General features: G+C 37.2%; 1 protein-coding gene across 1 annotated transcript in view; it reads right to left on the reverse strand.

The window, feature by feature from the left end:
- Positions 1–16103, reverse strand: part of LOC121424719 — a 112026-nt gene that overhangs the window by 14863 nt on the left and 81060 nt on the right. Inside the window, exon 30 of the mRNA XM_041620468.1 lies at positions 11775–11855. Coding sequence (XP_041476402.1) covers positions 11775–11855 — 81 coding nt within the window. The remainder of the gene's footprint in view (positions 1–11774; positions 11856–16103) is intronic.

Here is a 16103-nt window from a genome sequence, read left to right on the forward strand (position 1 = left end):
ATTACCTTGGCTTCCTTCTCTCTTCGTCTCCTGTTTCTTTTCGTTCTTTCTCTCCTCCCATTATTTTCTCTTTTTTACGTTCTCTCCTCCCTTCTCAATCATCTCTTTTCTTTCTCCTTTATTCTTTCGTTCACCTTCTCTTCCAATTCTTTATATTTTTCACAAGTCTAATACTTTGTGTGTGGGCTTCTTTGTTGATCTTCGTTGGTCAAATGTCCCGTATTTCATTTTGTGTAATCTGGTCACCCTGGCTGTGCTGGAAAACCGTTCTGAAAAGTGTGACCTAACTTCGCGGACCAAAGTATTGTGTAGATTTAAACAAAAACTCAAGCTCAAAACAGTAGAGGCGCACGGCCAATATGGGAGACTCTCTCCAATAAGGGAGACAATCTCCCATATTGGACACTTGCTTTGCAAAAGAACAAAAGAAACAACACCAACAAAAGCATGATTTTTTCACCCCAAATTTTGTCCCACTGAGCTGAGGTCAGTAGCCCATTGTTTTGTGTGTAGATATAAACAAAAATCCTTATAAATAAAAACAAAAGTAGATGGTGTATTTTTTAAGTAGATGGTGAAAAGGGGAATTTTTCATGAGGAATCTGCTTATCACATTTTTATTTGCCCCCAAGGTATCCTTTTGCAGCAAATATAAACAAAGAAACTTGGTCTCCCAAACTGGAGGCTGTCTCTGAAATTGGATACCCAAATTCTTTATAAGTCTCTGATATTGGAGATAATCTCTCTCATATTGGCCGTGCGCCTCTACTGCAAAAGGTGAGATATTTATATCAGATTGACGACAAAATGCTATAGAATCAGTCAGTACCACATTGAACTCACATTTTTCATGATATCTGCTTGCAAAATGATATTATCATGCTTGTTGAGAATATCAGATTTCTTTGGAACGGGCACAATTTCTCGGAACGGTGACAATTGCTGATCTTTTGTAAATATTTTCATGAATACTGAAGTCATCCTAAATGAAATTATGCCAAAGGGTAACTTTAGGTCGTTTTTCATGTTGATGATGTCAGATTTTAAGAACATTGGTTAGTTTTTGAGATAAATGACCGTCCATGAAGTATGGACACACGCACTCATCCTACGAACAAAGTTAACGGTAGCCAATATATGGACACATATTTTTGACTCACTACCATACGTCTGGAAATTAATTTGAAGGATAGGAACACTGGCGGATCCCAGGGGGGCACCCCAAATAAAAGGGGAAAAATAAACTAGTATGCACTTTCCTCGTTTACATGGATCGGATGAAGGTCTATTGTGACACAGAATCCTGACATCAAGGCACAAACTAGTGTTGCAGCCGAACCGCCGAACCGAACGGAAGTTCGCCGAACTTGGCACTTCCGAACCGGACCGAACGCAAAGGCCTGGTTCGGAAGTTTGGTAAAAAAAAATGTTAATATGCAATGCGTAAGTGTGATGACTACATATATTTAAGTGTAAAATTAAACAAAAAAATATTGTTAGTGATTGTGCACAAAGAGAATTCCACTCAATACATTTTTAAAATCCACTATGATAGCTCCCATCTCGTCTTTAATTGAACTGTTATCAACTTAAGAATATTTTATTGACATAAATATATTTTTCTTGATAAAATGAGGGGACATTTTGAAGCTAAACTCAGTATAAAAGTGTGGTGTTAAATACGTATGCCGTAATCGAGCGTGATCGTAATCGGACCTAATCATTTTGTATTTAATAAAGAAAAAGAACAAGACATAAATTCATTCCTCGTAAATGACAAAGTATGACAGTTTCGGTCTCGTGTTTGATTAAATTTTTATCATTTTCTATTCTTTTTTATAAACATGGATATATTGTTTTCCTTGTAAAATGTGGGGACATTTTAAGCTTAACTCAGTTAAAAAGTGAAGTTTAATTACGTATTGCTGTAATCGGATGTACATTTAATTGTTTTGTATTTAAAAAAAAAAAGACAAGACAAATTAATTCCTTGTGACTGACAAAGTAATGGTAAAGTATATATATTCCACCTTCTGAAATTTCCATATTAATATAAAAGATAAATAAATAAGAGATGAAGGAATGAGGGTGAAAAAACAGAAAATATAAAAATTCAAACCAAATCAATGCATGTTCCCTGATCGATGTTCCGGAAATGGTTGGTAAGGAAAGTTGAAACAGGAAGTCCAAACAACCTGCTCTCGGTTGCTATTATACAGGTAAAATTTGTATTCCGAACTTGAAACGTTTTTTCCATTGTCAATATTTTCTTAAAAGTGGTTTAATCTGGTCAATTACTGAAAATGAAAAAAATATCAGTTCCGTCTTAGGAACTGACGATCAATGCCGAGTGATTTCACGACACTAAAATACACAGTACAGTCCCATGTACTCATTTTTGTGTTGGAAATATGTTTGAAGTCACGTAGCATCGATCTTTCTGGACCATCATTTATTTATTTTATTTATTTTTTATTTATTTTATTTCCAGGCAAAAGACATCAAGAATAAGTACAAGAAGGAGAAATTACCACCGACTAGTGCCTGAGGATGACTAAAGAAAAACTAATTTCTGTTATGAAGCTCTCCTCACTAATTGGGGTTTACAAAATTAAATATACAAAAATTTTACCACTTTCCAGAAAAAACACTCATATTCTTTGGAATGTGAATTTTACCGATATAATAACAGTTGAGTGGAGGTTGTTTGTCTACTGTTTCGACATTCCCGATCGGGATCAACTCTTTCCAATTTGAGAAGCTGCGTTGGCAATGACATCATAATCGATCATGATCATAGCTACATGAAATAATCATGAAAAAAAATCCTGATCTTTGTAATTCTGTTTCTGTCCTGATTCTCTCATTATCAATATAATTTTTTTTAAATTTTCATTTTAAAAAAGTAGAAATGACTGTTATTTTTTGTTTAAACTTTAAAGATTAAAACAAAAGAAATTTCAACAATTTTCATAACTATTCTTTTTAGAAACAAAATTTATTATAAATATATGACAGATCATCCTGGAGATCACTTGTTTGTGGGTTGGCGATCTTTATATGTTAAATTTAATTTGGCATTTATTGCCTAACCCCGAACCGAACCAAAGTTCGGAAAAAAATTGTCGAACCCTGCCGAACCGAACCCGAACATGCCGCCTGACTTGCAGCACTAGTACAAACTGGACCCTCAAAAAAGGAAAAGTTAGACCTCTATGACTATGTCGCGTTCTTTCTCAGTATTTGTCGGCCATTTTGTTTTGACAGAACGAGACAGAACTTTTCAGTTTTCCTTTGTCTTTGAGGGTCCAGTTTATCACTTTATTCTGTGTCACAATAGACATGTAATCGAGGTAAGTACATAATTTATTTTTTCCCATTTTATTTGGAGTGCTAGTATTGGGACCCCATTTTGAAGAGTATAGGTCATGTAGGTGATGTCTGCCAAGTATTCCACGGACGAGCCGTGGGCTCCTGCCCGCGAAGCGGGCCGGAGCTCCCTGGCCCTGCTGGGTTACGCCGCCCCGGCCTTCCCGATCAGCTATCAGGGCTTCAGGCACTGTCGACGTCACTCTAAGTCTAAGTTGTTCAAACAGTCAATATTTTGAAATCTCGCTCGATCTCCATCTCTCTCTCTCTTCCTCAATCCATAAGTGTACTTACCTCAAAATGAAATCGATATTTTCCCCAAATCCCAAATTTTAGAGATGATCATGAGACCTAACACCCTAAACTTCAGCCTAACGCTAGCTTGTTCAGCTCACTTTTTCAACAGCTCCATGATGAACGTGTACCGCTGCGCATATGAAACTGCTCCATTTTCAGCTACGTCACCCTCTACGTCCGTTTGAAACCAAGGCCAGGGGATTACCCTTTACGAGAAATACCACACGTGGACTGTCGCGATTTGTAATCACAATCATAATGTATCTACTCTACCGAACTCTATACCCATGTGCATGATGTAGCATACTTTCATTTCTTCTTTTTGTTATAAGTGTTAATTATCAGTAAATCCTTCCAAACTTCTTTCCATATCTCAATTTTCTAGCTTCTCCCTTGTCCCCCCCCTCTCCCTACCAAAAGATCCTTTCAAAACCAAAATAAGACAAATAATAACAGTTTAGGAAAATATTAAATGTTTTATTTCACATTGGATAAGAACAAACAACCTCCATATAGCATTCTAAAATTTTGATAAGCAAAACAACCAGGATGGTTTTAGGGCCCTAGTAACATTCCTGTTATGATCTACAACGTTAATGTATTCACTCCTAATTCGCATACAACCAGTTTTTCTACTAAAAATTTGGTCTAGCTAATTATAATATAGCCCATTAACCATCATCTGATTGCCAGTAAGGTTACACCAAATAGTCTAATATCTAAAAAGTGTATAGGCTGTTAGATGAACTCCCAGGGGAGGGGCAGTAAAATATATTGCTCTACACATGCATGACCCCAAAAATGTGTTTAAAGGGGTGTTTTCTCCGTTTTCATGTGCACTCGTTAAGGGTATTTTCAAGAAAAAGGGTGCTTTTGAAAGACTGGTCAATGATCAATTGCATGGCCATATCTATTGAGGGTATGTTTTTCCCCTAAGCTTTTCCCCCATGTTCATATTCTGGCAACAACTTGTTTTGGGGCCAAAATGTGTAAATAAAGCCTGCAAAAAAAAATTGTTTATGGGGTTATTTTGAACACAGAGAAAAAGCTTGTTGGGGGTGTTTGTAAATAATTTGGTCACACATGTGTACAACGATACATTTCGCTGGATCTGAATCCTAGAATTCTGAAAATAAAAATTGATTGAAAGTAACATTTCAGACTAAATTGACTAATATTTGTATACACAAATCAATCAACAGTAACATACTTTGGGCAGATTTTACAGTCTTTCCTCTAACTCTGACCTGAATATAATCTAATACTCAAGAAAAATAAACCATTCACATTAGTATTTATAATGTACAGTGGCAAGAGATCAAGTTCATATTATTACAAGTAGATATTTTAATAAGTTAGAAACCAACCACATAACAAAATATATAATCAAAGGGTACAGTTTCACAAAGAACAAAGCAACTTAAAGATAAAATTTAAACACCAGTTGTGGTAACGATCTCAAGGAGTTAAAAAAAAGACCAGACCACCCTGGTGTTTGTATGTCTAAATAAAAAATATATGCCAAATGGCTCTAGAAAAAAATGTGTAATTGCAGAAAATGAGCAAAATAAGGATAGAATTCCATTAAATATCAGGTACTTTTCCAAGCAATATATATATATATAGACTGTCCAACATATGCATTTTTGTGTAAGAGTTATTGGTTTTCAGCTAAGATTTCATGATTTCAAAAAGATGAAATTTACTTGTTATTTATGTATGTATTCTTTTTTTTTCTTCTTCTTTCACAATTTCGATTTTGCTCATTTTGTAAAGCGCTGTGATACAATCATTGTGAAGAGCGCTATATAAATACTTATATTGTATTGTACAAGTTAATTTCAATTCACCAGATCTATGAAAATTTGTGGTAATTGACCTTGATTTTAAAAACTTTCTCATGGCGTGTTTTCCTTCAACAAGAAATTTTGTCCACTCCTGCACTCGACCCAGGTGAGGTGAATGGGTACCCGACAGGAGTAATTCCGTGCATGCACTGTGCACCAGTGATGGTAGCTCGAACAAAAGCCGGTTTAATAATAGCAGCGCTTTGTATCAGGCAAAAAGCGCTTTACAAATCCAGCTATTATCTTTATTAAATATTTGCTGCAATTACTTTCTAATCTCAATGGTAAGCCGAGTGTGCTCTTTCCCAAGATGTCTCTGTTTATACAGGCATTTGCAAATACTTTTCCCAGAGTCTGGGATCAGCAAATAGTTATCAGCTCCCCAAGAAAGCTGACATCCATCTGACCTTGATGTGTAATCTCACTTATGAACACCCATGTACTCTAAGCATGATCTGACGACGGTTCCATGACATTTGCTCCGGCGACGATTGATCTGCTCATAATTCTACACACTAATCGAATGACCAAATTTTTGCTCAGACTTGAATCTGTGTGAAACACCTCATTAGCTACATTAACATCTCAAGATATTCATCCAGATAGTTGTAAGAGGGGATTCCTGGTTGTAAAATTTCTAGATATTTTCCACTACTCATGGGTTGAAATAAATCATGACGTCAGTAAATTTCATTTTCATTACATGTAGTACACACAAATTAGGAAAAATGTCAGGTATGGTCCATGATTACTAGTACTTTATACAATAATTTAAAATTCCTCTTGAAATACAAAATATTATAAAAATAGAATTTCTTCATGGGTTTTCTTTAATACTGGGCCTTAACAACTCATGGCTGCTTCTATGATTTAGGCATCCTAAAAACTTTGTTCCATTTGTATAGTGCAGCTAATTATATAACTGCATATACTCTACTGCGCTTGATACTTGGCATCGTATTATTACCCCTGCTGTAGCTGAGCCGCCGTATAGGCACTAAAGCATTCAAGGGATAAATAAAGGACATAAAATAATGAGACCACTGTGTATTGTATTCAAACTATTTGCATGAACAGAGGACTTAAATCACACATAGCATCGAGTGTTATACACTTTATGTATTCGATACGGTGAATCTAAATCAGTATCAAAACAAACCAAACAAACTGAGATACGTATACATGTAGAATAAATAGCACAAGCTGCACTAACAAAAATCCAAATCACATCTTTGAAAACATCCCAGAAATCGTTTAACTGAAAATAATATATGAATCACAACACCAAATAATGCATGATTTATATACCAAGGATTACAATCAGTGATAGCAAATTTCGGCTCTTTCCAAACCTCAAAAATAGCTGTAATCTACAAATAGTCTTGTGAAACACCACCCAGAGAAGACAGTGAACTTTAACCTCAATTATGGAGAGCCAATGACATCACATAGTAAAAAATGCACACTGAACACCAAATTTTTTAAATCTTGATTTGTCACAGTAAACTGAATGCGCACTACTGTACCTTCCCTCTCTTGACAGAATATTGAGCAATATACACAATAGGAATCTACTATATTGCACTTCTAACATACCAATACGGACCTGATAATACCTTGTCAGGCTAGGGAGTTAAAACAAGATGAGTATGCTCCACTCTAAACCAAACAGTTGATTAGGCTGCGGTCACATTTTCCCCTACAGCGGCTGTATGGTCAGTTCCCCCATGTCTGCGCGGTCTCCCAAGTCTGTGCACCTGCGTATCTGCGCGATTTTAGTTACAGAAGATACGCAACGTGCACGAACTTTACACATGCACTACATAGACAGGCATTCATAAAAAAATCTGACTCAAAAAGGTGGAAAAATAATGAATTCAGGGCATTTCATGTGACAGCCTCAAAATACAGCTTTTGTCATCAAAATCCTCGAATCGTGTGCAAAGTGAATGAGTGCGCAAACATGGGGTACCATTTTTTTTCCAATCTGAAAATGACTGCCCGAGATTATTTCCAAGAAAATTATATATTTCTTTCAAATTTTTATGAGATATTTGGCACACTAACTGATGAGGAGATGCTGGCTTGAGTTGGCGAGTAGAGATGATGAGTAGTAGAGAGACTCGACGATGAGTAGTAGAGAGACTCATCAGCTCTACTACTCAAGCTGTTCTCACTCAACATTCCTTCTGGTTTACAGTCCTTTTCAGGACTATTTTCAAGAAAGAATACTCTACTCTGAAATCTCCACTTTCTCGCCTATCAACTTCTTCTCTTCTTCTATCCACTGTTTCTATAACACTCTACATGGTGTTCCGTAAACCACATCAGCAATTGTACATGCCACCATGCAAACCTTCAAACAACATCTGGTTCTATGATGTTTCTCTGGCGATAATTGCTCGGCTGTGAATTCCAAACACTAATCAAATGACTAATTTGACCCTGGATTTTATACTACACCCTACCTTAAACCTAACCCTAAACCCTAGAGTACGGAAGTGCCGACATCAGTTGCCATGGTGTCATGGCGACCTGGTTCTAAACAAATGAACCCGCCAATGAAAGCAGGTGTTTCTCATAGGAGAAAATGGTTGCTATTGGAATTTGATCGCTTGCAACCTATTTTTCAGACGAGCCAATGTGTACAGACGATCGTCTGCTGCGACTCTGTTTATAGAACCAGCCCGCCATGACACCATGGCAACTGACGTCACACTTCGGTACTGTATTACAACCCTATCCCTTCACCTTAAGAAGAAATAAAGCCGCGATCAATTGTCGCAGGATCAAATGTCATGTCACCAACATTCTTTATGCAGGCTGAGTCTCTACTCAAATGGGTTTTACATTGTACATGTAAAAACTTTTACAATTACAGTATGTTCAGGGAGAGAGACTTCCAAACAATGTTTTCACACCCTGTTTTTTTTTTTTTCTTTCTTTGTCAATAAAAAATACATTTTTTTTGCATAACATCTGTTAGCACCTCTGCAGAATCAAATTATAACTAAAAGGAATGAAAGATACTTTTTTTTATCATACACTGTATTGTGATCGTGGGGAATCGAGAAGTGTAAGACAAGTTGTATGGTACACCTATACTTTTAAATAAAGGTACTGAAAAATGAGATGGAAATGGTCTTCGTTTGTCAATAAATTGAGTTGCAAAAACAGAGATGCAGTAAATAAAATATTGCATTGATAGCCATAATAAAACCCTCTTGTATAAAAATAGAATGTCAAAATTTGGCTAATAAATATATACGTATATCCCCCATGAAATTTTGATTGCTTTGTAGAGACAATAATTTGCAATCAAAATATCATCTTTAAGCTATCATGGTAATGTATACAACATCACTACCATTGATGTGAAGGAGTCCAATATGATAAAGAAAATATTGAAATTTGTGTAAGCACATATTTTTTGTTCCAGGCAAAAAGGGCTGCAATATCAAGAATAGCATCAGAAACTTGAACAGGGTTGCTTGGTCAGACAATGACTTTACCAACAGTGGAGAAATCCATGGAATATAGGTTTGTTGGTCTTCAATGAATTCTATTCTGGGTGATTGACACCGTTACTGGGAGACAATGAAACAATATATTTTAAGAATGGGGGGCATTTTTTTCTGCTTCTGTTCACTCTTATGTATCTTCTGCGCTAAACACAACTATTTTTAATAGTGGAAGTTTGCAAAGTCTTCTAGCGATTTTGAACATTTTTGAGGGGAGGCCAGTATCCCTTCAGCCCTTGTGAATTTGATCCCTGCTAGGTAAACACCCATATGGTCTCTGAAGCTAACAAGTTTCAGACTTTAATGTCACATGCATCGTCGCTTCACCAGCAGTGAGTTACTGGCACACTGCTACACTTGAGCTGAAACAGTCAAATAATATTTCAGATATTGTGCGAGAAACAGCAGCAGAGCTGCCAAGTTGTATTTTGCATTTTCAGTATTCTTATCCCCCAAAATCAGTAGTTTGACAAAAAATCTGTATTTTTACTGTGTGAGATAAGATGTTGTTTGAAGGTTTGCATGGTGGCATGTACAATTGCTGATGTGGTTTACGGTACACCATGTGGAGTGTTATAGAAACAGAGAATAAAAGTAGAGAAGTGGATAGGAGAGAAAGTGGAGATTTGAGAGTAGAGTATTCTTTCTTGAAAATAGTCCTGAAAAGAACTGTAAACCAGAAGGAATGTTGAGTGAGAACAGCTTGAGTAGTAGAGCTGATGAGGAGATGCTGGCTTGAGTCGGCGAGTAGAGATGATAAGTAGTAGAGACTCGACGTTTCGGACAGGTTGACTGAAGACGGACAGCATTGATAAGCCAGGATATTGAGAATTCTAATCGGAAAGCCTTGATGAAAGCACAACTCATTGAACGTAGAGGGCAGCAACACAAGGCTGCCATTTTTTCATCTCCGCCCGAAAGCTCCCGGATGCTTAGTGGGGCAAACAATACCTTTTCTTCTCTAATTTGTTTTTCCCGTATTTTATCATGAAAAAGCGTACTGCCGTATTGTAAATTGATTTCCGTATGAAATACAGAAAAATCGTACTACTTGGCAGATCTGCAGCAGGCTTTCAGAAAGTTCTGTGCCATTCCTACTCAATCAAATCCACATCACTTCCAAGAAACTTGGAAAGTGGTAGTTGCTTCTGCTGTCTAGGAATGTCTGCTTTCGCATCATCTATGTGCTACCTGGCTTCGTGTTCACACCAAGGTGTTGATTCTTTGTCACATTTTAAAGATACATGTAGTATAGTACAGCTGGATCCCTCAATCTTCAATGTCTGTTGGCTCATGAGCTTGTAATCTATGTTGTCCACGCCAGTTTCCAGATCCTTTTTAAATTGTTCCTGCAATGGAATACCAATTATAAAATTCATTAAATTAGATTTACGTATTACATTTACTTATCATATTTCACTTCTTTTCACTTTTAACATACAAATCATTAATAACAGAAATACGATGAGCAACAAAAATAGACATTACAAATCTAACTAAGTCACACATGTATTGATACAAAAGAAACTCATTTAATAAGAGAACAAATTTAAAAAGAGATAGCCAAAGAAAAGGGCAAATGTATTTATTACTTTCCTTGCTCAAATTCATTGTATTGGACGTCTAGTGTGTGTTGTATCATCTCGCTCAAATATATAACATACTGATGATAAATCATCTGCACCTAGCTTTCATGATGACCTTTCCAAGGGCTTGGTCAACGTTTTATCTGACAGTTATCATAGCAACTGAGCCTCTCAATACATTTAAAGGAAAGTTGTTGGATCAGACAACTTGTCAGGCAAGTTCATGTTGCATATTTTGCCAATTTACATCTTATTGTACTTAAATGCATCTCTTGATTTTGTAGAAATTTTGAATAAACTAAACTAATATTTATGAGACACTCTCCAGGTTAAATGTTTTGGGTCTAAAACTTGCTTTCTGTTAATAAGCAACTGACCATTCACCAAGAAAACCATAATATCTTAACCTATTGGAGACTGAGCCCATAGAAACTCTATGTGCTGACTGGGGTCAGGGTCTGGTCTGGGTACGAAAAATAATCATAAAATTTTTACCTGATATTCAAGTCACTGAATGAAACAAAAGAAATCAAGAAAATAAAACTTGCCTGCTTCTGATTTTGTATCCTGACCATATCAAGTTTCCTCTTCTTACTGTCATGGATGTGATAGAATGTATCTTCCGGTCCAGTATTAATTCCTTCTGGTTTACTTATCTGCAATCATAATATTCATTCATGTCAATGATTCATTTGTAGTCTTGTTTGATCTGCTTAGTTTCATTGTTCAAAAACTTGCAATATTAACATTTGTCTTTCAATGCTGCATTTTCTTTTATGACTTTACATACATGTATCACGGTTGGTCATGTGTTCATTTACTTCCTGTTTGATGGTAATGGTTTGATCTAGTATGAAAAAATAAATCATAGAGAGCAAATAATTCAGATGGATAACAGTCAATCATGCTTAACCCTTTAAACAAGTTAGCTCTTTAACATACATTAAGCACTGTAGCTTACATTGTGTGGTCCATTGGTCTTGACCTGTATCCGGATTGGTCATATCTTCATCTACTTCCTGCTTGATGGTAATGGTTTGACCTAGTATGGACAAATAAATTATAGAAAGCAAATAATTCAGACTGATAACAGTCCATCATGCTTAACTCTTTAAACATTAATCAAGCAAACTACATAAACCAGAGTATCTTACCTTGTATAGTACATTGGTCTTGACCTGTATCAGGGTTGGTCATGTCTTCATCTAATTCCTGTTTGATCATGAAGGTTTGACCTAGAGGGAAAAAATTAAGAAAATAATTAAGATTTACTCAATAATCAATCATGCTTAACCCTTTAACCCTTTGAACCCTGAATTATTAGGGGCGTTGGTGACCTACACCCTGAATTATTTGCACATATCGACCACATTCACAAACACTCATGATTCGAGATCCAACGGCATCCCCTCGCTAGTACCCGGTCCAAGCCAACTGACATTGTTTACCATCTCGTAGACCTAGTCCATAAACAGAGATATCAACTTTAGTGTCTGTATTGGGCTCAAAATCACTGTTTTTGCCAAAGTCAGATATACCAATTGCTTCCCCGTAATAAGCACGTGACTCGCCGCGTTTTACACCGTGTGTTACTGTACATACATGTACGACACGAGCAACCACAAAAAAGTGGCATATTTGGGCCATTTTTTATGCTAATCCTTCCGAAATCATTGCGAACCTTCACTGAAATCATTAGACTGTGGGATGGTCGCTAAAATTGTGACTTTCTGTGGGGCGGCAAATACAACCACGGTTCATGGACATGATAATATGTAAAATATTATGAGTGAATACATGCACAATGTTGCCATCGGTAAATTTTGCTCCTGACCTCAAAATTAAAATAATAATATGCAAACTCGTACCATTGATTCGACTGGAAATTCCGCCATTCACCCCATATGTTAAGGACTTCCGTGAACGCGCGCAATTCGTGCACAGTGCATGTAACCTTGTTCGCGTTTTATTTCTTTTATTCGCTGTACATGATATACGTTATGATACAGAATGTACGATGGCGGATAAGATGTCGTCGTCTTCGTCGTGTTTTGACAGCGAAAATGACGATTTATCACAAGCAAATATATGCTACATGCACGTCTTACCCAAGGAAAGAGGGCCAGTAAATTCCTTTCAAGTAAAGAGCTAGAACAAATTTAAGCCTTTGCTGCAGCTGCATTCGTTGATGTGACTACCTGGGACTTCAGAATAAAAATAGCTATTCGTGCAGAAGAGAAGTTTGCGATTGACTTGCATGCAGCCCGGCCCCGGGAGTCCAGCCCGACGTCCGACCAGCATTTCAGCAAGATCCGAATGGATCAAAATAAATATAGATGTTCGATGTAGGCCTACCGCGTTTACATCTTGCCCAGAGCCAGGTAAAACATCGTTCGTATGTCACCAGCATTGAGCAGTCAAGCGATCGAAGGTAATTTGTTTTCACTTCGTGCTCTTGCATTTCACTCTCTGCAAAAGTGAAGCGGTGCAAACTTTGATGATTTTTGTATAGGTCTACATCTAGATTTCTTAATTGAGTCGATGAATAATGTTACTCATGACTTACTTCGTCTTCTATTTATAGGCTTGTAAATGTGGCGGTGAAGGAAGTCATGACATGAGTCACATTATGTATCGAATCTATTAAGAAATCTAGACCTATACAAAAATCATCAAAGCTTGTACTGCTTCACTTTTGCAGAGAATGAAATGCAAAAGCACAAAGTGAAACAATTTTGGCATGGACAAAGATCGCTATAACAAGGATCACCATCTCAAAATCGTCCTCTGTATCTTTTTCACCTTCGATAGCTTGATTGTTGGAATGCTGGTGATACGAACGATGTTTGACCTGGCTCTGAGCAAGATGTAACGCGTTACATCTATAACGTTAGTTTGATCCATTCGGATCTTGCTGCAATGCTGGTCGGGCTGGGCAGGAGCGTAACGGGTCGGTGACCATGCAGGAGGGGCAAGAGCAAAAAAATCTCCGGTCTTATCAGGGGCAGATCCATGATTTTCCAAAAGGGGGCTAATTTTTCAGAGGAAAGTTTCGACCAGCCCCCCCCCCAAAAAAAAAAAGTTTTTCAACCAATTGACAAGCAAAAAAAAATAAAGGTTTTCACCAACAAATGAAGTATATTTCGTACACGAAAAAAAGGGTCTTCAATTTCAAAAGAGGGGGCACACCTTTGTTTTAATAGAAAGATTAAATGAGAACAAAGTTTGAAATTTAATATTTATTTTATGAGTAATTTGGAGGGAGAGATTACAGGAGATCCCGCCCGCGCATGCGCAGTCATCATTCAAAGCATCAAATATGACTCCTGATAAAACAGCAAGAAAGATTAAACTAAGATGAGAACAAGTTAGAGCTAATTTTGCCCTTGAGTAATGGGAGGGAGTGGGGGGCCTGTAATCTCTCCCTCCAAATTACTCATAAAATAAATATTAAATTTCAAACTTTGTTCTCATTTAATCTTTCTATTTTATTTCGTAATTCTCCTGGAGAAATTACAGGAGATTTCAAAGCTCAGGAGGCATATTTGATTACACCAAGTCACAACCCTGGTGTGAACACAACATAACCTCTACAACCGAGTATGAGGCACTGCCTAACAAGGAGGCTGAGAAGTCACTTTTCTGATCCAAAGCGTATGATAGAGTTGTTAAAAGTTTTCTCATTAGTCCATCCAGCCTGTCTGAGATAATAGCAGCGATGGGAACTTCTGACCTCTCAGCTTCTGACACCGACGCAGCCCTCGTGGATTGCGCCTTATAGAAATCAGTGTCTACCCCAGCTGCAGCTAGATTTACTCGTATCCAAAGGGAAATGGTTTGATATCCTCACATGAGGCTTCTGATAGCTGATAAAAAGGAACTTTTTATGATCCACTCAGACGTTCTGTTCTTCGAATATAATGTTTTAGATAATCAAGAACACACAGTCGCTTATCTAGAGGGTATAAGCTTCCAATGTCATATCTTCATATGCCCTGGTCTGTCTTGTTCAGTAGTTGACCAAAGCAAAACGTAGCTCCACTACTAGTATCCTTAAGAGTCATATGCTCAATGTTTAACTGATGAAGCGACTGCACCCGCTGCGCTGAGGTTAGTGCCAAGAGGGTGACAATTTTCAGGCTCAAGAGCTTGAGGCTAAGGGTTCTCTCGGGTGCTGGCTTCCTCAAATGGTTCAACACTAATTTAACATCCCAGATATGTTAGTGTACCTGGGTTTGGGTGGTCAAAGTTGAAAGGTTCCTTTCATAAAGTGGTGCACTAATGAATGAGTTCCCACTGTTAAAGGACCATCTAAAACTAAAAATTTAGACAAGGTGCTTCTGTAGTGTTCAAGGTACTATAACCAGCTCGGTGTTCATATAAATTTGTAAAGAACTCCAATTAATGTCTTAATGATTGAACATAACTCCAACCTTTGTCTAAATAAAGTTTTTCCATTTTCTTATGTAGATACAGCGCATAGGGACATGCTATGCTATATGCGCTTTACAAGAATTGAGCATTATTATTATTGATTTTTAGTAGAGTCTCTCCGTGAAGACCTTATGATCTCTGTGGTCTTTTTATTCAGTCTCTTGAAATGTTTCCGGAGATCCTGCAACATAATAGATCAATGTGATCTCAAAAGGGGTGAAATTTGAGAAGGGTAAAGTTAGTAACCCTTTCCTCCTCTTGAATTCTACAGGTTTCCCTATAATTTGGAGCAAGGAAAACCAAAATTGTGAGGGCCAATATGGGACAACTAGTAAGCCCGTATATCCTTGTCATTCAGAAATTTCTGCAAGCAACTTGGCATGAGACAAAATACGTGGGAAGACATAAAAATTCAACTTGGCCCAGTTTAGAAAAAAAAAAATGTATCAACCAAGAATGCACTAGGATCGGGTTGCCAAGAGACATACCTAGGCAATTGATTATTTAGTCGAGATGCAGATAAGTCAATATCTGGTGAGCCAAAGTAAGGAGCATATTGGTTAAAAGCTTGTTTATCCAGTGTCCACTCTGTCCTATCATTGAATTTACAAGACAGCTTGTCAGCTTCTACATTTAGCTTGCCTGGAATATAAGAAATAGACAGCCAAATATTTCTCTCTAAACACCATTTACAGATTGCATTTGCAATTTCATTACAACTACATGATCTATGCGTAGTAGGATATGGTATTTTTCATAGATGTACAAAAGGACTTTAGTCCAAAAAAGGCTGCCAGTAATTCAAGATAATCAATCTCACTATTCTGAGCTTTGACAAGCTCCTCGGCATTCCATCGCCGACCTTTAATTTACTAGAATTTAGCTCTATACATGTAGTTTCCCATTCCGAACAGCTTGCATCGGAGTACAACTCCAGGTCCGGTTCTTTACTCTCAAAGACGAGTATACAATGTGCAGGTGCAGGTTTGCTATCCACCATTCAAGATCGTACCGAGCTGCCTGCGAGAGTTGAATGGGTCTATCAAAAT

This window comes from Lytechinus variegatus, chromosome 12, assembly GCF_018143015.1.
Source record: "Lytechinus variegatus isolate NC3 chromosome 12, Lvar_3.0, whole genome shotgun sequence".
In the NCBI taxonomy this organism is placed as follows: Eukaryota; Metazoa; Echinodermata; class Echinoidea; order Temnopleuroida; family Toxopneustidae; genus Lytechinus; species Lytechinus variegatus.